Source organism: Perca fluviatilis, chromosome 14 (assembly GCF_010015445.1).
Source record: "Perca fluviatilis chromosome 14, GENO_Pfluv_1.0, whole genome shotgun sequence".
Lineage (NCBI taxonomy): Eukaryota > Metazoa > Chordata > Actinopteri > Perciformes > Percidae > Perca > Perca fluviatilis.
The window spans coordinates 7,969,760-7,997,758 of record NC_053125.1 but is presented as its reverse complement, the minus strand read 5'-3'; the positions used below and the strand labels follow the sequence as shown (position 1 = coordinate 7,997,758).

The following is a 27,999-nucleotide window of genomic DNA, read 5'->3' as shown; positions in this document are numbered from 1 at the left end:
TATATATATATATATATATATATATATATATATATATATAAAAAGGCTGTCTTACATCCCTTAAAATCAAGAAGACCTCACGAGCCCGTTAAGCTGTAGCGAGCCGGGACCCCCCCCTCCCCCCCAGGTTGGGGAGCAGTAGGTTAGAGGACCCCTGTGGGTGGGCTTTGTCATTGCTTGAGAAGGATCGAGTGCGCGACAGTGCAGGTTGTTCCGAGGACTGGACAGTCCCCTCTAGCTCACCAGTCAATCCACCTCCTGTGGAAACAGAAGACACTTGACTCAAAGCTCACAGAAATAGTCTGTTATGGACTTCATAGTGAACCTCGCAATACTTTACCTTTTAACTACAGGGCCATCTGATCCCAGCTTGTGTTGTTCAGAGACCACTAACTCCTTTGAATTCATTTTAAGACCCATTACTGCTGGCAGAGCAGAGACACGCCTGGAGCCGAAGAGACAGGGTCAACGATCCCACTCATCACAACGCTATCATATCTTCATTACCTCATATCTAGGAAAATGGATTTTTCCTTTGAGCTCACTTTAACATTTTGGCAAGATGCACAACTGGAGTGTATTAAATAAAAATGTAAAGGCTTCCAACAACTTTAAAGGGGTGATAGAATGCAAAACCGATTTTACCATGTCATAGTTGAATAACGACAGTTCGTTGGGTAAATAGGACATACATAGAAGCTCAAAATCCCACTGACACCCCTTTACTATGAAAATCTCTTATTTTGAAACTGCCGCTGAAAACGGGCGAATCTCAACAAAGCTGGTTGCTTACGTAAGCATCTCAAAATCCAGAACCTTTGTCACAGCCGTGGGTGTATTAAGAGAACGGTCTCGCCCCAACATTTACATAGGCTACACAACTGACCTGAGATCAGGTGGTCTTCTGAATCTAGGTCACGCAGATCTCTGCTATTCCATTACAAAATTCACTTCTGAAACTTTTTTATGCGAGAAATCAACTATGTAAAGCTCAAATATGGGCCGTTTTACGAAAATGGATGGCTAATTGCAAATTTTGTCCGACTGTGTGTCGGAGTTTAGCACCGGTGCTGCCTGGGTTGTTACATCGCCGCCCTGCCTGTCCTCCGTCATAGACCCCGGCCTGCTGTGAGATGGATTGAGCTCGGCCGGCGGCCCGGTGCTCAATACCCACGCAAACCCACCCTTTCCTGGGTGACTGGAGCTACCACACACCGCTGCCCTGACAGAGCTCCAGGGCCTGCATCTCGCTGTTCTCCCTCCCCTCTTCCTACTACCGATGAGTGACTGAGAGTGCGGTCAGCGAGCTTGTTACGCCCGTAATCTCTTGCCGCAGCCTGCAGGTTCCAGTTAATATTATAATGTGTGTTATTTAAACAAACAATCGTGGAAATAAATGCCTCTTGTCCGCAAGTCTCATTGATAGAGCCGTGGTGAGATGGAGTCCATCAATGAGAGCTAGCGAGCCTCCTCCTAACTCTGACATTCACAAAAATACATTCAATTGAAATCCGAAATCGGACAAGTGTTAGCTAAGCTTTGTAAGACCTTGAGGAACCTGTAATATTCATGCCGTGACGAAATTCAAACTGTAAATATACTTTAGTTATGCGAAAGTGAGCAAGCTGCAATATTTCCCCATTGTAATGAATGGGACATATAGCAAGCAGCTGTTCGTCCTACAAAGGCCACCGCGTTCATAAAAATGCCTTAAAATCAAATCGGACACAACGGTTAGCTTTATAAAGACATTGGGGAATGATGTTATATAAGTGGCGTGACGAAATTCAAACCGTAAATATATTATAGTTATGCCAGCAGGCGGCCGCGGAGCCCCGTATGCAGTATCCACAAAGGGTGACTTTGCGCTGGGTATGGAGCCCAGCAGCCTGCCGCTTTCTCGTCAGACTGTGTGGAGCTCCTAAAGTCCGACACGTCTTACCAAATTTGCAGTAGCCATCAATTTTTGTAAAATGGCCCATATTATAGATTTATATAGTTGATTTCTCGCTTAAAAAAGTCTCAGAAGTGAATTTGGTAATGAAACATTGCAGTGTCTGGAATATGAGATTCTGTCGCTTCTCTAATGTGTATTGGGGATTCGCTCAACCAATCAGCTCGCGTCTCTAATGTCTGCGTATGGCAAGTCGCTCAACCAATCTGCGCGCAGCTCATCTAAATATTCATAACCATACCATATTTGGAAGAAAAGCTCTTGTTACAAATAGGGCCAAAACACAGGGATGCATAAGGGCCAGTAAAATATCAACCAGGCCATTTTCAGCCCAACCAATGTTACATACCCCATTAGGAGACCATAAGGAACAGTGTGAAATACCCTATATAATCAATCAATCAATTATTCTATCACCCCTTTAAAGACTCCCTAATGTATGGGCACACTGCAGTGTGAATTAATTACCACAAGAGGGAGACATGAGACCATTAGTTGCATGAGTTAAGTGTTGTGCAGTAAAAGTTTAAACAATGCCTACCTCTCTTCTACAGGGCGCTGCACATCTTCTGAGGAGAACTTACCATGAGCTGGCATCTCCAGCACTGACACTAACAACCTACAAAGAGCACACATACTAAGAATACCAAGACTGCATGCAATTGGTGGTACTTAACACATTCATAAAATGCTGAAAGTAAAAGACAATAATGGAAACTTTTGACTAATGTGTAGTATGAACTCGATGACAGGGAAATGAAGAATGCAAATCGAGACTTAAGAGCAAATGTCGCAAGACAGAAACGTGGGCCATTGGAAAGCTCAGTTAATTATTGTTCTAATTCTAGGAACACTACTAATCGACTCGACACAAGGTAGGCAATGGACAACGTGCGTGTGTCAAAACGTTGCAGCAGATAAGACACATCAAAAACACATTGCGTGTCAGGCCTGGATTTGTGGCCAGCTACAGATTTCATTAGCTGAATTAACTTGGAGGGGGGTGGGGTCAGAATCAATCTACTTTGAAATTTGCACTAATAATAAAAAAAAAAAATATATATATATATATATATATATATATATATATATATATATATATATATATATATATATATATATATATATATATATATATAAAAAAAATAAAGAAACACTGGCAACAATTCAAGAAAGTAGTAGTCAATTTAACATTGTCATCAGGGAACAGCTGCTCTACAATTATTTCCTCACTTTGCATCGCACGCTTGGTTGCTCACTTGAACCAAGTTTGATGGAAAGCAGACTGGGGTGGTGTCGTTTCGCAAACCATGACCTAATAGGCTCGTTGGAAATGAACGGCACCTCGCCTGGAAAGTGGACGAGAGCAGGCGGCAGCAGCTGGGGGCGGTGACAAAAATCCACTCTCAAGTCGGACAGTTTCCAGCTGATTCCAGCAGCCTTCAGGCTGAACAGGAAGTCAGAAACACTGGTCAGATTCCGATTTAATAAAAGGTTATCGGACCCATATATCAGCTTGTACACAGTCTCCAGTTGTTTTTATTATGACAGTAGCTCTCAAAATGTTCTACATGTGATCTGTTGCTGATTTTAATTAACACACTGTAATCTGATCAGATTTAGTCTCTCTGACTCTAAACATAACTATCAGCCACACATGTGGTTTGTACAGAATAAGCATTTAAAAATCAGACAAATAGTTGAAATCCCTCCAAATCAAAATCAATAAAAACGTTTATATAAAACGTCATGTTGAGTCGATTCTGACCCAATCAGCTGTTAGATCGGCTGAGAGGCCGGCGTTACCCCAGCATGCCGGGGTCCGCCTGGGTCTTGCAGTCGGCGAAAAGCAACTGCGCTGCCTGCGTCTCAGAGCTGCGGCCGCCTTGATCTCGTAAGGTTACCGTTGCCCACGTGTGCATGACGTCAGAGCAAGTTGGGAACAAGTCAGACACAAATCCAACCGGCACGCATTGGGCGGGGATCGCCGGTGATCGATTCTGTGCAGACCTGGCTCATCTCGAACGGGCCTACTGTCCACAGGAACTGAACAGGGCTGACAGAACATCACCTACCATGTGTCAAGCAGATGACTCTCAGGGGTGTGAAGTATGGCGTGTTAAGAGTTAAACGCCTGAGTAATACTACATCTGGTGAATGGTGGCAGCCTGCCGAGTCGTTAAAAAGGCTTACCCCCCCACGAGGAATAATTTGACAGTTAAAAGCGAGTTTTTGGTTTGATTTGTTTATTAAAAAGCCTTTAAATGAAATGCAACTTGTAAAGTAAATAAAAATCATACATAATGATGCTATAGATTCTATTTCCGCAAGAAAAAGATAAAGTGTAAAAAGAACAAAACCACACTGGAACTTTTGATTTGCCTAACATGTTTACGCAAATGGGACAACCTGCCACACCATGGATTTTACAACTAATTTTGATCAACCAACCTTAGTGTGAGCACAATGCCATTTACAAAGACTACATATGGTTTAATTTAACCGACTTCCCTTGTTATAAAAATGTCACAGTTTCCCAGAGGCCGTTGTCAATTTAGAAAAGATTGAAGAGCAGGAGATTTGGGCCATTACCAGTACTGCGTCACACTGAAATAGCATCTAAGCCAGCATCCTATTCTGCAAAACATTTTTTGAAGGATTTGAACAGTAACACAAGCAGAGGAACAGAAAAAGGCATAAACAGCTCAGAAGAATACGTGAACTGTAGACATGGAATCATGTTATTTGTTTTTTAAAGTACGGGGCTCCAGTAAGTCTCAGGCGAACGCAACGCAATCCACCATAGACAAGGGGGCGGGGGGGGGGGATGTATAGCGCCACGTACATCAGCAGACGACGACGATCTTGTCATATTCTAAACCTGGAAAGAGAGCACACGACATGTCAAGGAGCGCGTTTTACTCAGGACGCGCGCAAGACTGATCTTTGATGTTAAAGCAGCAATATTTTAGGATTCTATCAGCATTGCTAGGTGGTTTATAGATAGTGATCTCTTGGCTGGACTAGATCTGCAGGTATTGAGAGCTCTGACTGATGGTGATGGTTTAAAAACGTGATTCTACCTCAACTTATGAGCTCTCAAATTCATTTCCGTACATTGTTATTTTAAGAAGTTATCAAATCATGCCTACTTCCTATCAATGTGACTTAACATGTCATGAGCCATCCACTCTCTGTGCTCACCTTGAATCCCACTCTTGTGTGCCTAGTAGCCCGCGTATCGTGGTGGTGGCGGCGGCGGCCCTCTCTCTGAGAAGGAGTCCCTGGGGCGAGGCGCCCCGTACATCGGAGGAGCGTACATGGGAGCCCTGGACAGCGGGGACAGCCGGGACCGCTCGTAGGAGTACCCGTTACCAGCCGACGGAGCGGGTGGCGGCGGGGCTCGTCTGATGGGGCTTCGATCCCTGGCCATGTAGGACGGAGGAGGAGGGGGAGGGAGCGGACGGCGGTCGTATGGGTCAGGGGGACCCATCCCGAGGCGTTCTCTGACCAGTGCAGAGGGGGGAGGCGGAGGAGGGGGGTCACTGGAACGCCTGCCGTCGTAGCCTGCCATGCTGTAAGGACGGGCTCTGTATTTCTCATAGAAATCGACCATCCCGTAGGCGTCGCGCTCGCCATAGCCACGGTCGGGATACGATGCCCGTCTCGGGGGAGGGGGCGGTGGAGGCAGAGGAGCGTAAGCGGGCATGCGCTCTCTGTAGGGATGCTCGGGCCTCTCCCCTGGGAAGCGGGGAGGATAATAGCCTCCTCTGCCCGGCGGAGGATGTGGGAACTCCTCCTCCTCTCCTCTGGGTCTGCTTTTTGATATCTGAACGTGTATGCGCTTTCCTGAGAGAGAGAAAATTATTGTCCCTCAAATCTAAAAAAGGCAGAATACGAATAGTATGGACACCCCCCGCCCCCAAAAAAACTTCCAATCCTTTTAATTCGTAGTAGAATATCAAATTGACTTACCTTGAAACTCTGTGTTATCCAGGCCCTTTATGGCATCCATGGCCTCATCAGAACTGTCCATGTGTACAAAGGCGAAGTTCTTGACAATGGCGCACTCTCGGACTGTGCCATACTCCTCAAACAGGGCACGGAGCTCGTCGTCGAAGCCCTTTTCGACGTTGGCGATGTGGAGCTTCACAGGATACTGGTCTTTCCCTCTGCTGGGCTCCACATTGATGGGTCTGCCGTTCAGCTTATGGAGATGGAGCTCACGGATGGCCTTGGTGGCGGACTTGCGGTCTTCCATATGGACAAAAGCATAGTTTTTGTACTTGGCACATTCGGTCACTGTGCCATATTGGGTGAACAGAGCTTCAATGTCCTCCTTCTCAGTGTGCTGAGACAGGTTCCCAATGAAGATCTTGACCATTGTTGCTCCAGTGTATTCTAAAAAAGTGGTAGAGACATGGCGAGACACCATTTAGTACCAGAAGGTAACCCGTGAGAGAGCAAATGGTGAACCCATAACGTCATTATCAGGAATTAGACAGCTTGTAATCGAGACGACTGCAGGGTAGATGCTAGAATGTAGTTAAAGTCAACACAGGCTGTTATTTGAACCCTGTTTTAATGGCTTTTTTATTTATATAGCTAGCACATTTCATTACACAGAAACTCAAAGTGCTAAAACAGCATAAACACTAGAACGCATAAACAGAAATAAGAACACAGTATAATCAGTTTCTATGCGGCGTTGTAGTGAATATGAGGCCAAATTCAGCAATAACCTACTTTAGAACTAATTGTACACGGAGATGATTAAACTTATAAGTAACTAGATGTAAACCTAACACGGTCTTTTAAGTCAACGTTTACCCTTAATAATTAGCTAGCTGCTAGCTTAGCTAAGTGTTGACGCTTGCGCAGTAACGTTATACCGGCGGTGGGTCGAAGACCGTTTCCCCGTCGAGGTGAGTTTCCTCTAACTTACCTTAACCTGAACCAAATAGGCCCTGGCCTTAACCACGGAGCGCGCGCAATCATTTTAACACGAGGGAAACACTATTCGTCTGGGGAAAAGACTTCAACACCTAACGTTACGTCAACTACGTTCGGTAGCAACAGTCTAGCATCTACCCGATAGAGCTTAACAATTATCACAGCTGTCAACAAGTGGCACGCTTATCTTAGTCCTTATTAACCTTTACGTTAACCTTTGTTATCAGTCTAAAAGCTGTACGACTTCAAATGCAAGGGACTTTAAAAACAAAACAAAAGTCAAATAAGTTTCCGCGTTTTCACTTCCTGGTCAGAGTGCTGCTAGCAAGGCCGAGCCAGGCTCGTTTCATTTGAATGGAGCGAGCTAAGACTAATAGTTAGCTCCCACGTTAGCCATGTTGCCTCATGTGTGACTAAACCAAATACAATTCAGTTCAACCATTATTATTGTATGCAGGTACGTTGATACGCGTGTAAAACTTAGCTAAGTGATATAAAAGCAACAGAAACGAACAGATAGAAACGTAGCATAAAAACGAAAGATTACTCACAGCTTGCGAACGGCGCCACAACGAAGTCGAAACTCCTCAGATACGTTTCATGGATACCGTCCGTCTGGTGGGGGGGATAAAAGCGCTCAAGTATGAAAGTGATTGGTGGATAGTTGTGTTTCTCAAAACGTACGGACTGTGATTGGTTAAAGGTATGAAGAAAGGCTTTACCCGGAAAAGGCTTTTCATTCATGAGATGGCCTGTCTGTTTTCTAATGAAAAAGTTGGCTTTTAACTTTTTCAAACTTTAAAATTGAATAACGAAGTTTGTGTTAAATATATTTATTCTCATTCTTTTTTTTATTTTGTATGCCTTTTTCTGCTCTCACATCAGTTATTCATTTTTATTTGATTATATATGTTAATATATAGACCTTTTTATCTTTTGTCATAGGCTATATAATAAATAAAAAAGTTCATGGTTGAAGGACATGAATAATGTTGATGAAATGAATAATGAAGCATTGTGTTAAATGATGTCCTGTGAATTATAATCCCCACGTAAGAATAATTAAATATATAGGGCTACTAAGTGCGTGGATTTTCGGTTGAGGCGATATGAATAACAGAAGGTGAGTTTTAAAGTCTCAACATCTCAACATGTAGGCTAGTGCTTTTTAATAAAGTGAACAAAACCTTATTAAAAAATGTAAAGCTGCATTCATCTTTTTTTTTGTCAGTTTTTTTTGTTTGTATGGTCACTTAGGGGCAACTCCACTGCAAGCTACGAACTTTCGATTTGGTCTTTTTATATGTAGCTTAATCTGTGACATAATGTAGCCCAAGAGAAAGAATAAACTCTTCTTTTATTTTTAAATATCTCCATGCATATCCTTTTCAAACTGAAATTAAACCGAAAACATTGTTGGCATTTTCATGGATCACTTCCTGCGGAGAGAGAAACCATTTCGTGCCAGTCACCACGCTCCATGTGTGAATTTCACCTGGACAGAACAAGACAGATCTCTATAATGTCCCTGTTTGGTCCATTACGTGAAGAAATAGCTCTCCTGGGGAGAAAACAGCAACGATGTCAACCGCTGTACATCATATACAATCTAGAAATGATACAGTATTGTATATACATGGTAAACTGACACTGAGAATATGAAAAGTTCATTGAAATGGGAAACGACAAACACAATAAGTCCTTTTATCAGTCAAAATAAATGACATGTGATTAATGATATTCTAAGAGTGAGTAAAAAAAAAAAATGCTTGAACTCAATATCTGCTTGTGCAGTGGAGTAGTCTTCTGAATTCCTCTCTGGCTTGGACATGAGACAGAATTCAGCAAATCAGACTCAACATAGACATACGTTACGTGCAGGGGCGTAGCACAACATTCTGGGTCCTGTAGAAAAGCATTTTCTATGGGCCCCTCCCCCGCATCCACAGCTATTCATTCTAGCATCTTTTTGGGCCCTCCTCACGAGGGCCCTGGTACCAGAGGTGTATAGTCCAGGTGCCAGAAAGTAAAAATCCTGCCATGTTTTTGGATCTGCCTCTACATCTAGAACAGGTGTTTCACTAACGAGCTCATCTACCTGGTAGAGGAGCTGGTTTAGTGATGGTTGGGACAGCTGCTGGACAGGATTTCTACTTTCTGGCAACTGGACTATACACCTCTGCCTGGTACTCAGTCCCCTTTCCCCCCCCAGTCCGACGCCCCTGTTTACGTGTAAACAGTTCAGTTGATGCTACTGATTTGATCCGTGCATCGTCTTCAAGCACTGTTTTCTGTCTGGAGACTTTCGGGAGGAACAAGCCCTCCGGCATTTGTCACTCCTGCTGACGCTTCTCTGATTAATCCCAGAAGCATAATTAAAATAATGTACACCTGAAAGATGCTACATCCCTCTGTGAGTCCAAGCAAACAAGTTCATCTACGACAGCAGGTAACTTTCCAGGAAATAGTAAGGGTGAACAGTGTAATAATAATAATAATGAATACGTTATTAATCCCGCAAGGAGAAATTATGTTTTCACTCTGTTGTTACACAGGCCTGAGTTAAACATACATTCACTAATGTTGAGATGTCAGAGTGTGGCCTGAGCAGTTGGGGGTTCAGTGCCTTGCTCAAGAGCACCTTGGAAGTGAATTTGCACCAACCAATACCACCACCATTCTTTGGTCCGGACAGGGACTCGAACCAGTGACCCACCGGTCCCCAACCCAACTCTGTACAGACTGAGGTATTTATTATTCCAAGAACAACATTGAGAAAAAAAACCCGCTTCAGAATCTCCCAAATGCCATCCAACTCACCCCAGATGTTTTGTGACTTTTTCCTTTCTTTTTTTTTTAACAGTGGAAAATAGATTACCACGCTGCCATAGGACTGTTGCTGTGTGTGTGTGTATGTGTCCACTGGGTCTCAGCGTCTCTGGAGCTACAGTGTTAAGACTCCCTACTGCCCTTCTTGTATTGTAGGCTCACACTCCTGATCCCATCCCAGATGTGTTAAGAATGTTCCTTTTTAGTTTTTTTTTGATTGGAAAGTGCATGTTTTATTCTGGTATTTAAGTTTTTTTCTGTTCATGCCTGTCATAATACTTCTGACAGATGCTGTGCATGTGGCCCGTGCTTGGGAGTATCATTTACAGGTCGGGGAAAGATGCACCAGATCCAGTGTCTCTGTAGGTCCAGAAAACAGTCCAACAACCATGACGCTGTAAATATCCTGCTGAGTCACTCTACAGTGCGTCTACAACAGAAACTCATGCTTCTGTAAACTCAAAATTAGGAACTGAACTCTTTTTTTTTTTTTTTTTTTTATATAAACAGAGTAATTTTGAATTTCTTAAATGACTGCAGTCCCAACTGACTTTTTGTTCCGGCTGCTTTTGTCAGAGTTTGGGCCCTATACTAAAAAGAACAAAACTGATCAGAAAAGATGTATACCAAACAATGAAAAGTCCTTTATTGCCATCAGAACATGAGTGAGAAAACCAGAGACAAAATCTGACAGAGTGAGGAGTCGACTGTACAACCAGCATCCACACAGACACACACACACACACACACACACAAACCCACGCACACACACAGACAGCAGTCTTTCAACAGGACGTGAGGGATACAGATACATTAGGATATACAGTACTCACACAATGAGGTATCAAGGTAAACACAAACATTCCAGATAGGGCTTCGTCCTCCACTCACACACACAAACACACACACACACACAACTGAAACCAAGGTACAAATACTCAAGTGCTCGTTCATTCCTTTTAAAAACATACAGGTGAGCAGAAATGTATGACAGCAGCATCTGGGGGTCATTCTCAACCACACTCCCATTCATCGGTCTCTCAAAACCTTTGGTCACGTGGACGCTTGCATGTCACAATGTTGCCCTTTGTAATTTAATACTTTGTGTGTGTGTGTGTGTGTGTGTGTGTGTGTGTGTGTGTGTGTGTGTGTGTGTGTGTGACTCCGAAAACTTGTGAGCGTAGGAGTGGGTCCCCTTCCTGACTCAAATCCACTGGTAGAAAAAACTTGGGGCGTTCTGGGCAGATGAGTGGCGGGTGGGTGGGGAAGGAATTATTATTTTTTTCTTCATTTTTTTAAGTCACAAATAGTCTCACTCTCTCCTAGGTAGAGCTTCTACGTTAGTTGGACATTCAATGTGTACATTAGCAGCAATTCTAGTGAATGAAATAATGGCTTTGTAAGTCAGATTAATAACAGCCTTTTCCTCATGCACAGGACAGGCGCCACCTACTACTCGCTAACTAAAACGCCATGCACGTTAGAAAAATAGACTGCAAACTCACAAGACAAGAGAAATCAAAGTTCGTCTCCAGAGAAGAGGTTGATTTCACTTCCATTTTTTATTTCATATTTTCTAAAGATGTGGAAATATAGCAACAAAAATGAACTTGAGTAGCGGTAACCAAGACAACAGTAACAATATGAGCAGAGAGCCACGGGAGGTTTCGAGTCCCTCTCTTACTCAGTTTTGCCAACCCCCAAACTGCTAGGAACAAGACAGACCCCCACGCTTGTTTTTGTTCCGTTGGTTGTTTTGTTTCGTCTTCCCTGTTGCGGTCCTCTACTTTGCGCCGTGACGAGGGGCGACAGCGCCGACTCGCGCGCGCCCCCTGCCGTGTATGCCTATCGTATGTATCCTGCAAGTGTGAGCCTGTGTGTCATGCGTGGCTTCTCCGGTCATTTGAAGCTGTCCCGATCCCACAGTCCGCTTTTCCTTTTTCTTCTTCCTTCTTCTTCTTTTTTCTTCCTGGCCCTTTTTTTTTTTTTTTTTTTTTTTTTTCTCCCCCCCTCCCCCCCCCCCCCCCCCCCCCCCCCACAACCCCCCCCAACGCAAGCAAAGAGGGGGTTTACGCCCTTGTGTGCATTCGGAGCTGTGCGCTGCAGTGGTTTATCAAGACACAAGTGTGGCTGGAAGCTAGCACCGCTGCCCCCCCCTCCCCTCTCCTCTTCCGACACAGAGAAAGAGGCACGGTATAGTTTTTTTCTTCTTCTTTTAAGTCTAAATCTATAGTTCAAGTTTGCCGTCTGTCTGATCTCAGCTTGTCCTGTTTACAAGGCTGTATGGGAGCCACCCTGGACCCTCAAAAGACCTAGAACAGGTAGGAGGAGGAAGACCCCCCCCCCCCACAGGCCCGTTGATAAATAGAGATGCCTCACCGTGCAACCGCCCAGGGCTGCGTTACGTATTTTTTTTGTTGTCGTCACCTCTCCCCTCCCAGTTTTGTTTTGTGGTTGCCAAATATCGCAACTGTGCACACACAAACACACACATACGTACGCACGCACGCACGTACACGCGCACACTGACCCCCTACGCCGTCCATTCTACTCGGAATGAGAACAGGCGCCTTGAATTTTCGTGTTTGGCACCGGACTTCTTTCTTCTCCCCACCCTCATGTTGGCCAGCCACTTCCCTCCTTGTCTGTATCCTCTTTTCACTCATTTTTACAAATCACTCCCTCACAGGTCTGTTCTCTTCTTGGAACCGAAAAAATAAAAATAAAAATAAAAAACCCTGGAAGACCACCTTTCTGTCTTTTCTTCCTCTTGGGAAACAAAAACAAACTTAAATGGAAAACTCAAGTTTTTTTTTATTATTATTATTTTTTTCAAATTCAAGGCACAATGTCTATCAATATTCCAATCTGTCTGTCTGCCTCCACTCCCAGGTTCAGTGTGCGAACGTCGCGTCACATAAGCTATTGGACTGTCCGCTTGTGCGCCACTCCCTAACAGCTTACATCTCTCTAGTCGGTACTTTAACACTGTTAAGAGACGCGTCTGTTTTGGTTGAGAGAGCGAACGCCCGAGTCCAAACCAGTGATAAACAATGAACAAAATTAACAGAACAAAAAGAAATAAAATAAAAGACACAAATAAAGACAACCGTTTCGAAAAACAAAACAAAAAAATAGTCTCGTCCTGTTTTCTCGTATTTCAGTATTTTTAAAAATCAAGTCACATCCACCAGCTCTTTTTTGGCAAGCTAGTTTTTTTTTTTTTTTTATTTTTTTTTTTTAAATAAGCACTAAGTACTGATAGATAGGATAGCATACACCGTTAACGTGTGTTTTTAAGTAGATGCGTTTGTCGTTTTTTTGTACTTTTTCACTCTCGTAGTATGATTTCAGGTATTTTTGTCAGGTACTTTTTCACTCATCTGTTTAAGGTTTAAGTTAATGCAAGCAGGGACAGAGTTTGCCATGGAGTCTTGCTCTAGACTTGGGTTTCGCGAGGGACGGGGGGCCGTCTCTTTACGAGACCCCGTTGACCAAGGTCAGGGTCTCGCTGGCCGCGGTCTTGCCTTTGCTGGGGGAACCCTTGGAGGGTGTTCGCTCGTCCTTTGTGGCGCTGGTCCCGTTCTCCTGTGGGGGAGGGACGGGGAGGGGAGGGAGGCAAAAGGTGAGAATGGACCAACAATTGGATTTATAATAAAAAAAAACTAAGGCCGGGGTCAAATGTGGGTTTCTGCCTGTACCTTGGGCTCGGGGCCAGCGTGGTTTTCCTTCTGGGGCAGGTTCTGTCTGCTCTGGGACTCGGCACGGGATATGTAGTCAGCAACAGTCACTGAAAACATAAAAAAATGGTTAGCTGGAACGATTGTTGGGAGCTACATTGTACATTCAGTACACTAGGCCCTGGTAGTACTTCAAGATGTTCCATCAGCACCCCTGTAGCCCTAAAAAAACTACAACTATAATACCAAAGACAATCAAGCACGACCAAAGAGGATTTTGATAGACAATATCCTGGTCATTCTGAAGAGGAAACTGTTGACTCGTAAAACATGGCGACTCACCACTTTCAGCAGGCTGTCTGTCACGGCTTGCTGAACCTCCCTCTGGGCGGTTGCCACGGTTACGGCGGCGGCGGCTTCGGTTGCGGCGCTGAGGTCGCGCTTCTTCATCTAACCGTCAAATGAGGAGAGAGAAAAACAAAAAAGTGTTACTATCTCCGATAAAGTCACAGTTGGACCAGCCTGCAGAGATTTACAATGTGCCGGTGCATTCCTACTTTGAGAACGTTTCTGGTTCTCTAAATGATTACGCAACAGAGACGAGAAAACACCACGCTACAAGCTCTCACCCAGGCCATTCTCGCTGGGGCCGGCCTGGCCGTCCGACTCGGCGGCAGCGTCCATCACGCTGGGCTCCTGGTCGTTGCGGCGGCGTCGGGAGCGTCTGCGGCGATCTCCTCCCATGCCTTCGCTGATGTCTGCGTCGGCCAGCTCTCCCTCGCCCTCCAGCAGGGAGTACGGGTTACTGTCTGGGTCCCTCAGCACTGGATATGCCACAGATTAGAAATTAGTATTCCAACTACAACTTTCATGCATTTCTTCCACATCTACTGCAGGCAGATTCACTGGGTTCACGCAGAAGGAATCCCTTCACATGGGGAGGCACTTGGAATGACATTTTGAACATGTTAAGAGGCTAAAAGCACCTTTTAAAACTTGCCCTGTTTCAGCCTCCTGGGTGCTAACACGGTGTAGGCAGCGCCGATTGTTTTTGTTTTTCTCGCTACTGACAGCACTCAGTCGCTCACAAATTTACCAACAACAGAGCTACGTGATGAAAATCGACTGGAATTCTCCTTTAAATACAGCATAAAGGGGGTGCAGCCCTTTACACAAATGTACGCAACGACGAAATGTTAAATTGAGAACAGGATTTGGTGTGGTGGTAGCTGAGCTTCCTCGGTAAAGGTTGAAATGCAAGGCCTTGGTTGGCTGGTAACCTAAACACGGGCTTTAACTACCTGCGCTGATGGAGTTGGAAGGCTTGGATGCTGGCCCTCCGCGGCCTCGTCCTGGGTTAGAGCCTCGGCCCCTGCCCCCCCGTCGGGAGCCTCTCTCGTCGCCGCCTATGCCACGGGGCCTCTGGTCTCGCTCGCCAAGGTCCTCGGACTCGGAGGCATTGGACAGTTCAGAGTTTGTGCCTGGATCAAGCAGACAAGTAAGACGTTTGAAATGACAGAATTGTTTTTTCCTTTTCTTTTTCTTGTCTACATTACTCTCCAGTGTGTCCAACAGAAATCATGCTTCAGCTCCTTCATCCTCACCATATCCAGAGTACTGGCTGTTGGAGGGCCTACGCCCTCTGCCGCGGCCCCCATAGGTGCGAGAGGTGTGGAGCGAGTTGCTGCTGTCATCTGTCAAGTAGCCTTTCTCCCGTTCAACACCGGGGCCCCCGGTTCGACTAGGGGGCGCGCGGTACCCGACCCCAATCTGACGGAGCTGCTCGTCAATCTGGAGACGCTCTAGGCGCAGCTGCTCCACTTCCTGCAGGAAAGGGACGACGAGACAGTTGGGAGATAGTGTACACTTCAAAGCCTGTTCCTCAGCACGGGCTTTATTGAAATGTTTCAACAAAATGCCCATTCCTCCCTGCATCCCATTATACTACACACTTGGGCGTACGCCCATTAGTCAAATGCATGGAAAAATAACAAGCACTTAAATAAACTGCTTTAACCCTTGTGTGGTCCTTCGGGTCTTGGTGACCCAAAGGACAACACAAGGGTTAATACAGCACCTTAGTGTTTGTTTGTACAGCATTTTGGTCAGCTTAAACTGTGTTTAAATGTGCTCTAGAAATAAACTTTACTTACTTACTTTACAAGAGACAGGGTTTAGAGAGCAATTCTCAACAAAGTAAACAAAAGTACATAACCCTTGTTTTGTCCTTTGGGTCACTGGGACCCAAAGGACAACATAAGGGTTAAAAAAAATAAAAATAAATAAATAAAAAAATAAATAAAAAAGTTAACAAAGTGAGTCACTACGGTCTGACCAATACCATGTAGGACATACTGCATCTTCCAACATTTGTTGAAACATGTCGAGGTGACCGGGGCAGCGTGCCAAAAGATATCCCATCACATGCAGACCATCTGACCATCAGGTATTATCAGGTCAACTCCAAACAAAGCACACATGCTGCTATTTAAATCCACGTGTGAGGACCAAAAAGAAAAAGGACCGCTATGACTTAAACAAGGATAATGGATTAGTTTTGATTGTAAGCATGGTGGGCAACAACTATTATTCAGGGTTGCTGTACCCTTTTGGAAATCAAATTGACGGCTTTTTAAGAGAAAATGTGATCTTTACACAGTCTATACAGCCAACGAAAGCAAATTACGGCTGAACTTTATATATAAATATATATAAATCAACTTTACAATTGTTTTAGCACCATATATGTAACAATCAAATCTCATAAAGTAATCAAATGAATTGCAAATGCAGTAAACCATGTCCTACTGTCACACTTTACAATATGTACACATTTTATTTTAAATTAATTTTAATTACAATTTGATTGGAATTGTTAATTTAGACAATGTGTAAAACAATGGAGCTGTTCTGGCCGTTATTGCACACATAGAGTGGGCTATAGTTAATCTCACACACACACACACACACACACACACACACACACACACACACACACACACACACACACACACACACACACACACACACACACACACACACACACACACACACACACACACACACACACACACACACACACACACACACACACACACACACACACACACAAAAAAGTCCTCTCCTGTCCTGCATGTCGCATACAGTGGCCGTTGTGGCTCTGCACTGAAAACATTATCCAGATTCTAGCAACCATCACAAATAACAGAAGGCTTTGGGTCTTCTCTGAAACCCCAAGGCCACCGGTCTTAAATTGAGCATAATCTATATTGTTTTGTGTACTTCTTTAATCTGGTTACCATGAGAGCAGGGAGAACCAATTGAAACATTACAAGAAAAAGAAAGAGCTGGACCGAGTCACAAACGGCGATGACCAAACCATACGCAAGTGAATCCTGGGGGGAAATAGGTCTCATGCCTCAAAATTTTAAGACTTACCATAATTGAAAATAAGACTTAATACATGTTATGACTTTATAAGGATCAACGGAAACCCTGATTGCAAAATCTCCATTAAATCAATTGAAGTATTACAGTGCTTTCAGCTCACAGCAGTAACAGATTTTGCTGCAGACTTCTAGTTTGGTTGACTGCGATTGCCTGCAATCGGTTCATAACAGACACCTTTAAAATACTGCACACAACTTCTGCTGTATTGTGCTGGGACCAAGCCATGGTCTTCAAACATCTGCCGTGGGCCTGGGCTGGTCTTGTGCTTTGTGATTAAGTCTACCGCTCTACCACTAAGTGGCAGTAATGCGTAAAGTTCAGTGTTCCAACCAGATGGGACTGTGGGCAAATTCAACCCAGCAAAAACCCTGAAAATAACCATTTAGACAGCACACCTACCAGGGTTATCTGATGGCTGATTTGATTAAAAGTGATTAAAAGCGTACTAGTTGTAGTGATCAAGGCTGGGAAAGGGCTTTATGCGTAGGAAACGGCTGAAATGTTCTGGATGTGCTTTGAGGGAGTTTAACGGTCATTCCCACAATTCTCCAGCAACGCAGTATAACTTAGCCGGGGATTCCCTGAACCACCGTTCCACCCATGTGCAACCAATGCTCTCGCTCACAGCACAGCGTTACAGCCAGGATCAAGTTAAATGGATCGGTTTATGTTTGCTGACACTTAAATGACATCTTTAAAAAAAGATTTTTTTTTGTACGACAATTTAAAAATGTCAGAAAAAGCCATGCCATCTTCATAGAAGAGAGGGGTGGGCTTTGGCGTCTAATGGCAGCAGTGCAATGGCAGCAGTTTCTTTTGGTGGTTTAGTGGTGGCTTATTTGGAGGAGTGTCTGTGTGTGTGTGTGTGGGGTCTCACTTCACAGTGCGACAGCTGCCTCCACCAACAACAGCTGAACCTCCAGGGAGGGGCGTGAAGGAAGGGACGCAGGGCAAGGGTTTGGTGTTATTCTTGGAAGCTGAGGGTCCAGATAGCTGGTAATCTAAACTCATGCGTACCCTTCACCCCATCCCAGAGAGAGGGGCTATTTATAAAAGCACATGAGGTAAGGGCAAAACGAGGTGCTCTAAGCAGCTTTCCACATGTGGTGCAGGACAGGAGGGTAACAGGTGACCAATATGAAAGGACCCTGCACATACGCCCACATCTCCCAACAGCACCCTGTCCTTACCCCACATGTCACATAAAGGACAAGTGCTTCTAAGAAACACGTTTCCTCGACATTCTGGCCAAAAAGAACACCTTTCATGGAATCAAAGTCAGAGTAAAAACGGCTGCAGCCGACCGAAATGCAGTAAACACACGTTTTTTTGAGTGACAGAACAGAAAGAAAAGGCAAGTGCCTCCACCTACTGGTGAACGTGGAGGATCGACTAACCTGGAGATAGGACACGTGGTACTCCAACAGAGCCTGAGCATTGCTGATGTTCTCTTTAGTTCCCACAAACACGAAGGGAACCATGCCCTGGTCAAACACAGAGAGGTTAGATGAAGAGTTGAGAGGCTTTAAAAAAAAAAAAACAATCATCATGCTAGAATTATGAATCATATTTCTCTATATCTGTATATCTATATCAGATATCAGTGTCTGTGTCCAAAGCAGCAGTGACAGATGCCGCCCACAAAGAGTCGGGGGGGTCTGTCTAAAAGGAAGATGTTCCTCGCCACTGTTGCACCAAATTGCTTGCTCGTGGGAAGCTGTTGGGTCTTCGTAAAATTATAAGAGTGTGGTCTAGACCTACTCCATCTGCAAAGTGTCTTGAGAGAACTCTTGTTATGATTTGATACTATGAATAAAATTGAATCATCGCTATAAACACTGAGCGCTATTATCAGGTAGATATCCCCGACTAGGAAACAGTTCAAACCTTTGTCGAAAAAACCAACAACATTTAAGGCGGTGAATTACAAACCATTCCTGGAAAGATTAGTATGCTAAAAAAAATATATGTGTGTGTGTGTGTGTGTGTGTGTGTGTGTGTGTGTGTGTGTGTGTGTGTGTATATATATATATATATATATATATATATATATATATATATATATATATATATATATATAAAAATCACAGGAAGCACACTCAACAGAAACATATCAACCCATCAGAGACGACAGACAGCTAAGTGCCCACACACAGCCACCGTAACTGACATATGCTGTGCAGTGGGCTGTGTGTATTGACAGCAATGGAAACACAAGTGCTAGTGACAAAACAAGAAAGACAAAGCAGCACGGTGTCAAAGCAGACAGCACATGGGGACTTCTACACTCCGCTGCGGCTAATAATCTTTGCTTTTCGGGGGGGGTTATAGGGGGACTGGGAGGCCAGCCGAGCGGTCCATTCACCTCTTTGCTGCTGGCAGTGTCGTCCCTGCCTGCCCCCTGCCTGCCTACCTCCTCACGGGGAAGCTTTTTGTCGTTGTCTCCCTCAATCCTGACGCGGACCACGCCCGACTTGTCCACAATCTCCTGAATGACTTTGCCGTTCTTGCCGATGACTTTGCCTGCGCATTGGGGGGGGGTTAAAAAAACAATGTCACGATAATAACAAGAGTGTATATGTGTGTTGTGATAAGGAGTATGTGAAGTGGAATGCTGTCACCAACAAAATGAGCTCCCTCGGGAATGTAGCTCACTCACCTACGAGGTTCCTGGGTACCTGAAAGTAGTCTTCTGTGAACTCAAGATACTCTCTAGCCTGTTTTACTGCCTCTGGGGACTGTAACAAAAAGACAAAACATCAAATTACACTTCGTCTTGCCACACATCGGGACAAGAACGGACATAGCAAGGACATACAACGGCACACGAGCTCATCAAGCAGCGTACCTCTCCGTAGATCCTGAACGTGCAGCTTTCCTCCTCCAACTCGATCGCCGTGACACCAGGTACCTTCCGCGCCTGCTGGATGTTGGCACCGTGGGAGCCGATGGCCAGGCCCATCAGGTCCTCCCTGACCCTCACCTCCTCCTGGTACGCTGACGCTAACTGCTTACTTGTCTGGGAGGGGAAACGCGTAGGTGGTTTGTGTGCAAACGTGTAAACTGAGCCAAAATGGTTGGCTGGGGCTTCTTATGTTTTAGTGACAAATATCCACACACACACGTACGGGCAAAATTCAGTGTGTATTTGACAGGATGTGTGCAAAAAGAGTAGGCTTACCTCCAAATGTTTGGTGGCTTCTTCGTTGCGGGACATTAGCATAAGCTTGGTACGGATGCTGCGGAAATGCATGTCGCTCAGAAGAGTCGCACGCTTTACTGTGGTTTCATTTGTGGACTGCGGATGACCAAAAAGAGATCAGTTACAGTTTATCAACATTTGTTATGTCAGTGTATGTGAATATCAGCATATTAAAAAGGATTCTTTAATACTGACAAAGTTGTCAAAAATGTGGATTCAGACTTTAGTCATTGTATTTCTTTTGTCTAAAAACAGAACACCTAAGAGAGGCAGGATGAGGAGGCAAGCTACGGGGCATGAGCTGGATTCAAATCTACACCTTAGTATCTTAACAATACCCCAAAAACATTCCTTTCAAAGTTTTATGTGAGATCTACTACAGCTCCTTTGTATTAGTTTCTCATCTGTGGATATGTATCAAGTCCATTCACTTGATGGCGAGTTAAGACCCAGCTGAAGGGTGTAATCCGAGTACTAACCAGCACAATGAGTTCGTGTGTTTGGGCGCTGTAGAAGATGCAGTTGGCTCCGATAGCTTTCCTGAACTCTTTGTGAATGTTGTCATTTTCACAGCTGTCGATGAGAAAACAATCCACAGGAGAGTCAGCCTCGTTATTCATTTGCCAGCAGTGGGCCATTATAAACATCACCGCTCACTGAGACAACTTGCGATTAATAGCTGAACATTCAGAGAACCGTGTTTCGACCTGTGGAATCATCCATTCATATACCCAAGAAAAATGTCCAGGTCTTAAGATGCCGCAATGCTGACGTTAATTCAAAGAAATCTTGACAATGTAAGGACACTCACATGTCCCTCAGGTCTTCTGGGACAGGGATGGGGACCTTGTGGAAGGAGTTTCGAGAGGAAGGGCTGTTTGGATTGAGGGGCCTGATGCGCTCTGCCGTGACAATCTCGTTGTATGTGGCATCGCATGCCGCGTATTCAATCACGTAGAACTGAAAAACAGCACAAGAGATACAGATTTTTAATAATGGAGCCCAAAATGTCAGACACATGAAAGTTTGACAGCTCAGATAAACAATGAAAAAAAAAAAAATGAAAAAAACCATGCCACGCAGAACTGCTGTATTCAATCCAGTTACAAATTCTGAATCAGCTGTCAAATAAAAAGTTAACAGATGTCCGCTTTCTCAAATTAAGAAATGATACTTCACATCAAAAAATACTGTACATTAAATCTATAGCTTCATTTATTTATTTATTTATTTATTAAGTGAGGCTATGCTACATTCCTTTCCCAGTTTAATCTGTTTCAATGATGGAACAAAGACTAACGCAGAGAGATAAAAAATAAAATAAAATGACGAAAAAGAAAAAGGGGAACCATAGGAGAGAGTGAGGCAGTGAGATGAACACAGCACACGCCATGCTCACAGAATTAAAGCCATCAGTCAATGCTAGACATTCCTGTAGGCTCTTATCAGACGGCTCCAAATAACAGCACTATGCCTACGACAGCAACACCCCTGGCACAGGAGCACTACAAACGCTGGCCTTTCCATAATCACACTGACCCACTATTCCACCTGCCACTCGTACTGGTGACCAAGAGCCAACGCTGGTTCAAAAAATAAATAAATAAATAAAAAAACGTCAAAATAAGCCAACTGTGCCAGTTAGACCGAGCCTGGTGCAAATCCATTTCGTCACAAGAAGTCAGTGCCAAGAAAAAGCACAGGGTGTATGGGGAAATATAATGTGAAGGTACAGTGTCAGACCACATCAGGACATACTGGCTCTTTGAGCTCATTACCCAGCAGTGCTTATCTTCCTACGGGCCGCCTGTATTCACTCTACATACGGCCGTACTGAAAGCTCAATAAACAGTTACTGGCAGTACCACAAAACACTGATGTCAAAGTAAAAGCTAAGAGCTGCTTCGCCTCTATTACTAATTATTACCACAGTGAGATAGAGAGGAAGCTGGCCTAGCTGGATCTCATCATTGACTCAAGGTATCTCCTTCTTAACAATATTAGCCCTGTTCCAACTAAATGGCTCCAGGGATTTTAAAGCCCAAGGAGCTAAAACTCAGACACTAACTAATGTCTTCAAGCGCATTGGTGTCTCCACCGCGTTCAAGGCACCGTGAAGATTAGGCAAATCAGACCGGATTTTTGCTGTGGTTTACGACAAGACAACATCACGCTGATCTGCGTAATTTACTGTTGTGCAACTATGTTGTTTGAAATAAAGGACACATGCAGAGGTTGAGAGGAGATTTAAAAAAAACACCGTAAAGACAAACACGTCTCCAAAGGAAAAAGAATATGCTCCGTTTTCGTGTGCATCAGCGATGAAAACATTTGGCGATAAAGTTCGCTTCTTCTATCTTTTACCAACTGTCTATCTCATTTAAAAAAAACACTTACCTCTCCCTTCATCATTCGGACCCGGGCCAGCCACCAGCCACATGGCTCCTGTTCGTTGGCCCTCGAGTAAACCTGTGAGGAGAGTGATTGACAGCTGAACCAGAGACAAAAAAATAAATAAAAAACCTACCACTATTACACCCGTTAAGTGTGCTTCAAGCGGTTTGTAATGGAAAGCCAGATGTGATGACAGTGGACATGGCCATGGCTGCAAAAAGCAGACAGGATGCATACTGTACAAATAACTAGTGTCGTGTGTGATATGGAGAAAATATTGTTGATATTCTAATCTGCTGCCCAAAAGCACCAACAAAAATCCAGATTTAAAACAGCTTATAAGCAGCCACATACTAGTAGACGTTTTACAGTAAGACAAATACTTAAGGAGGACATAACGGTAGATCATTTCATTTAAAAAAAAAAAAATAAATCCCAATTTGGAGTTCACATCGATGTCCTAGAAATGTCAGTCACAAGTCAATACTAGCCAATAATGATTGTTCTGGTGAAGCAGTGTTTCCATGTTGGGACAGACCTCCCCACTGCTAAAATAAATCCTACAGGAAACACTGAAGTAAAAAGACACCGAGGCCTTGAGATATGAAGTTAGCGAAAAGTCAGTTGGATGAGCAGAGTCAGGGAGACACAAAGCGGCAGGCCTTACCTCCACCTCCTCTCCTTCGCCAATTTCCTTGTGGTAGTCGGCCGGAGGAGGCAACCGCACGTCGCTGAAGGGCAACTGTCTCTCTGGCTGCCAGCTATGGCAAGAAAACACAGAAACGATACACAAAAAAAACACTCGTCAGCTTAACAACCACAGGTAAAATAAAAAGAAATAAAATAAGTGCTGTCGCATAGCTCAAGCAAGTCTAGCTCAAGCTCTTTTTGCCCTAGTGTCATATTGGGATTGTGTTGACCTGGGTGTATTACCCACTCAGTTGCGTGAAGCACATTAACAGACATAATTATAATTAAAATGGGTCGTTATGTTTAATGAGGAAGTTTGTGGAACTGCGTCTGGACAGTGAGTGACTATGTTCATTGTAGGATGTCCTTTTACATGAAATAAGAACTTAGACAAGAACTTTAGATAGAAAAAATTATTTAGATTCAAGAGAATTATAACTGCCATTTAAGACCAAAAAAAAAAAAAAAAAAAAAAGTCTCATTCATTCACTATCTTATACAACCAGCTACTCCAACCACTCCATGTGCTCAGAGAAAGTAAAAGGAGAAGGGGGGAGGGGGGACACCCCTCCCACTCTGCATACCTTGGGTCACTATTTTTAGGGGCACCCTTCTCTACACTATGAGCGGAGTAGATAAAGAGGGACCAGGGGGATGGGCGGGTAGTGGAAAGGGACAGTAGGTGGGACTAGGAGTATAGGAAAGCATGCTATCAGGATGGCAAGGGCGGGAGGGATCAGAGCAGGAGGTAAAAAAAAACAAAAAACAGAGACATGTATGGGCAGCTGCGTGCCAAGCACAGGTGCTGAAGAGGACAATTTTTGAACGCCTGGGTAAAGCGCCAGCCGTGAGCAGTCGTAGTAACTTTCAGTTACTACAATTCAAGCTTCATTTAGCCATGTATGGACTATTTATCATACAGTAGACATACAGGAGAGGTTCATAGAAACGGGAAACGTACTTGTTTTCAAAAACAATTGTGAGCGAGTCTTCGTGGACATCTTTGATGTAACCCTAAAAGAAAAGCAGAGAGAGAGAGAGACAGAGAGAGAGAGAGCAATTTATTCCCACGAATGCACAGGACAGACGGTGATGAGAGGAGGGGTTGTGAGCGTTTGATTTTGCATGTAAACAACACAGACAGCTGACTTGTAAGCCATGCAAGACCAACACTGTGACTGTTGCTGAAAAACAGCATCTAGGGCTTTTCGGGAGCCAAGACATCACATCACTGACACAATTCTCTGGCTGTGAATTCTGTGCTGGATAACGTGACTACGAACACTGACTCCTCCTGACAGCACAGACAGCCTGGAAATTTCACACACACACACACACACACACACACACACACACAATTAAAATGCATTAGTTTTCTTGTACGTTTGAATACTAGTTTTACAAGCGGCATGTTCATGAGGGCACATTTATATAGGTATAGGGAAGGCAGGCAGGCATTCGGTCAGCCTAGCCTATATGGAAATATTAAGCGATAGCCCAGAGACAACTACTACCAGAGCGACCCCTTAAACATGTTACTTGTCCATCATCATCATCATCATCATCATGACCATCCATAAATCTCATCATGCCATAAACCTTTGACCAACACCCCCGACCCCCCCCCGCCACTAAGCAATGACGAGACGGGAGGAAAGTGGTGGGTGTGGCATGTCTCCCAGTGTGACACTACCGTATATGGGACAGAGAGGTCAGGCAGTTTCTTGCAACCATGCATGGGGGGGTCGGGGTGGATTCACCTGCTGGGAAGATGCTGCCTTTGCACTGCAAGTGCTGGCTAGGGTTTCAGCCTGGATCATGGGGCAACGTGTGCGTGTGTAGACGACACATTGGGATTTTTTTTTTTTTTACATTTTACACCCTTTTACATCCCTTAAGCATTCCACAGACCACAAGTCTGATTATCAATCACCACCTGTGGTTCTGAGATGGTCCTAATTAATGGTCAAAACATGCCTCTGTATCTAAATGAACGGTTAGCATCTGCCTCTCACACTGCAGGATCCAAGTGGCACTAGACCTGACTAGCTTCTTGAGAAGAAGCCAGCAATGACAAAAGGTCTGACTGAGAAAAAATAAAAAATAAAAAAAGGCCCTCATCCTCCCCATTTCTAAAAGTCCCATTAGGAGACAGTTGCATGTGCATGTTATGTCAGGTTGAGTATTGGTTCCTCCAAGTACGGCCAGGTCAAAGGGCAGACAAGCCCTCCTACTACGACGTGACTGGTGGAAAGGTGGGGGCAGAGAGGCATCACAGGCAGCTTCGTAATGACGTCCCTTCGTCCTGCAAGTCCATGTGGCGAGCAAGACCTTTTAGACCACAGGAGATTTGCAACGTTCCTCTCTCACAGAAATGGATTAGATGGGATAATTCTATCTTTTTCACACAAGAAGCTATTGTGTTTAGACATACTCATTTGACTGGCCTGCTTATGATAACGTATAAATGTGCAAAAATCGATGCAAATTATTCAGCCAAATAGAAACTAATGTGGAGAATCACTCACAGTTAACATAATACAAAAACTGTTTAAATCTTCATTTAGGATTTAAAACGGCTATCCTGGTGCGTGTTTTCTACCGCAACAGATGCAGACTTTACAAATCGCAAAACATTTCTACTGGAATATGATATTTAGAATGTCCTTAACACAGTTAAGAGTAAGAAAGAAAGTAAAAAATGATGTATAAAGCGCTTTTCACAGGCATACGTTGCAAAGTGTTTTACAGGGGCATAACAGATGTCCAACTCGTCCACAAAATGAGAGCTGTGAGAGATAATGGACGTAATAGAGAGGAGTGGAAGTGTTCATTCATGCCAGAGTCAAACTGTCACCCTGTAAAACAGGACGACAGGTGAAGCACCATGAGGAGAGTAAATATAGGCTCATCTCTAAACCGCCATGTGTTCGCTTGACCATCAGAACCCCCAAAGACAGAGACTAGAAGAGCACATGGAGGAATTCAACTGAAAGCAATCAAATAAGAGATGTCACAAAAGGTTAGGACTAAGATTCCATGAAATCCCAAATTATATCAGTAGCGACAATGTTCACCAAGACCCAAATCCGTATGACTGACCAACAAAAACATTGATATTTAAGATGTCTATTAATAAAAAAAATACATTTATTTATTTCAATTTGAAGTCACTGGGTTGCCATCTTAATGTGATGTTTGAAAACAAGCTATGACACAGAAAGAACAAATCCTTCATGTCATGTGTCTGCATACGAAACTTTCTTTTGAAAATGAGGCAGAAATGAAACAGAAACTGTAGTTCTTCCTTGTCAGAGCAATATACACATATGACCTGATGTTCATTAGTGTTGCTGCAACGTGGGTTAGGGGACAAAACATATGAATTGTGTGAGCTCTGATGTAGCATCTCAGTGCATGTAAGCATGAGCTGCACTAGAGCTTGTCTGATTAGCAGCTCGCTTTGGTATTAAACGCCTGAATTCTACATTTCAAGACACAGCAATATGCTCTGAGAAACACTATGCCATGTCAAAATTATGGCAATCTGGTTCCAACGGTATGGCCTGTATTCATATTGACATTTGGTATAAACGACCAAATATAGGCCATAGTGATGACAAGTGTGCCTAGCTCAACAGCTAGCTGGAGCTAGCTACTCACCCCACAATGGCCAACCCTAATGGGACGCAAAACCATCCCTGTTTGTCACAACTGGACCCAAGCTAACCATAATTAAATAGTTAATGTCTGGCTATGGCCGTGCTCAGAAGAACGAAAACGGTTATTCCTTAAACAAAACTTTTAACTGGGACAAGTAGAAACTACGCCTGTAACCAGGTTACCTTGTAGAAGGCCCCATTCGAGCCGCGAACTTCCACGGCCAGCCCGTCCATACTTGTCGGTAGGTCCCCACAGCTGAGCTTGTCTGTAGCCGTTACGACTCCCGGCGAGTCCGGTAACGGTGGCACCCCCAGCTTCGCCGGCCCTTCGCCGCTATCCGGCCGCTTGTGGATTTCCAGTGTTTCGGGTGGAGGGAGAGGGGCAGAGGTGAAGGGGTTGGGGAGATGGGTGTGATGGTGCCAACTAATGCAACGCAGACGTTGTCTTTTCCAGCAGTAGCTGCCGTTAGGTAGAAACAGCTAGTTGTCTGTTTTTGTGTGGATGTGGGATTTGGTGCCCGCAAGCTGAAAGGCACCGCCACGAGCAATGGTGAAGTCCTGACGTGCGCGAGAAGGAAAATCAAGCTAATGATGCTACGGCAGAAGGATGCTAGCTAATGGATAATTAGCTGGGAGGCTAGCTATCAACACCTTGATCCCGTCAGTTTTCAGGGATGCTAGCTGGCTAACATTTGATAGCCTAATAGCCTGGCTGCGTTTGTTGGTTGTGCGTGTGGCGCAGTCGGTGCGTTGAATAATTTCACAGAAGTCGTCACCGGGGGTCGTTTCTTCAGTCTGTGGTGCAAATTTCAGCGGCGTTTCTATCCCAAAAAGCGTTTGAGATGCACTGCCGCCCGGCGACTTCTTACTCCAACTACCCGTCCCCACAAACACACGCCGATAGAGTGAATCAGAGTGGGACTGAATGACCTCGAACACCCCACCCCTCAGTGACGAAAACACGCCTATTAGGAAATACAGGATTCTGATTGGTCAAAGACCTCGGCAATCAACCCTAGATTTTATTAATTGGTTTAGCAAATAAGGGTTGGTCCATAAACGCGACCAATACAATCTAGATAGTTGCATCCTAACACAATCCATTGGTTTCACTCCGTGTCAATTATAATTTTATTCAAATTGACTGGCTCCCATATCCCATTTTGCCCACTCATTGATGAGTGA

At 44.2% G+C, this 27,999-nt stretch overlaps 2 protein-coding genes across 6 annotated transcripts; both read right to left on the bottom strand.

The window, feature by feature from the left end:
* Positions 1-50: 50 nt before the first annotated feature.
* LOC120572330 (RNA-binding protein 4.1-like) lies at positions 51-7,561 on the bottom strand. Of its 4 annotated transcripts, none has more exons than XR_005641421.1 (6): positions 7,459-7,561; positions 5,930-6,355; positions 5,159-5,803; positions 2,496-2,573; positions 341-514; positions 51-258 (listed from the first exon to the last, which is right to left on the bottom strand). XR_005641421.1 is itself a non-coding variant. In XM_039821603.1 (4 exons), exons 2-3 carry the CDS (start codon positions 6,336-6,338, stop codon positions 5,181-5,183), a joined length of 1,032 nt encoding a protein of 343 aa, XP_039677537.1. In that variant the 5' UTR covers positions 6,339-6,355; positions 7,459-7,561; the 3' UTR covers positions 2,331-2,573; positions 5,159-5,180. The 4 variants fall into 4 exon arrangements, 2 of the variants coding, with proteins under 2 accessions (XP_039677537.1, XP_039677536.1); XR_005641422.1 differs by having other exon boundaries at positions 52-258; positions 341-445; XM_039821603.1 differs by lacking the exons at positions 51-258; positions 341-514 and having other exon boundaries at positions 2,331-2,573.
* A 4,982-nt stretch (positions 7,562-12,543) lies between these two features.
* fxr2 (fragile X mental retardation, autosomal homolog 2) lies at positions 12,544-27,742 on the bottom strand. 2 transcript variants are annotated; one of them, XM_039821600.1, is made up of 17 exons: positions 26,998-27,742; positions 24,114-24,166; positions 23,130-23,223; positions 22,466-22,537; positions 20,880-21,028; positions 20,548-20,641; positions 20,048-20,164; positions 19,715-19,885; positions 19,526-19,604; positions 19,232-19,389; positions 18,264-18,350; positions 15,021-15,240; positions 14,718-14,897; positions 14,046-14,240; positions 13,759-13,866; positions 13,438-13,526; positions 12,544-13,324 (listed from the first exon to the last, which is right to left on the bottom strand). In XM_039821600.1, the coding sequence occupies exons 1-17, from the start codon at positions 27,046-27,048 to the stop codon at positions 13,214-13,216; spliced, it is 2,028 nt and encodes a 675-aa protein (XP_039677534.1). In that variant the 5' UTR covers positions 27,049-27,742; the 3' UTR covers positions 12,544-13,213. The 2 variants fall into 2 exon arrangements, with proteins under 2 accessions (XP_039677534.1, XP_039677535.1); XM_039821601.1 differs by having other exon boundaries at positions 19,280-19,389.
* Positions 27,743-27,999: the final 257 nt, after the last annotated feature.

Bases quoted from the DNA above. Each gene is read 5' to 3' on its own strand.
- LOC120572330 (XM_039821603.1), bottom strand. From the start codon at position 6,338: ATGGTCAAGATCTTCATTGGGAACCTGTCTCAGCACACTGAGAAGGAG. The intron at 5,804-5,929 runs GTAAGTCAATTT...TCTCTCTCTCAG, and splicing joins GGATAACACAGAGTTTCAAG to GAAAGCGCATACACGTTCAG.
- fxr2 (XM_039821600.1), bottom strand. From the start codon at position 27,048: ATGGACGGGCTGGCCGTGGAAGTTCGCGGCTCGAATGGGGCCTTCTAC. The intron at 14,898-15,020 runs GTGAGGATGAAG...TGCTTGATCCAG, and splicing joins CAGCCAGTACTCTGGATATG to GCACAAACTCTGAACTGTCC. The intron at 14,241-14,717 runs GTAGTTAAAGCC...TGGCATATCCAG, and splicing joins TTCCAACTCCATCAGCGCAG to TGCTGAGGGACCCAGACAGT.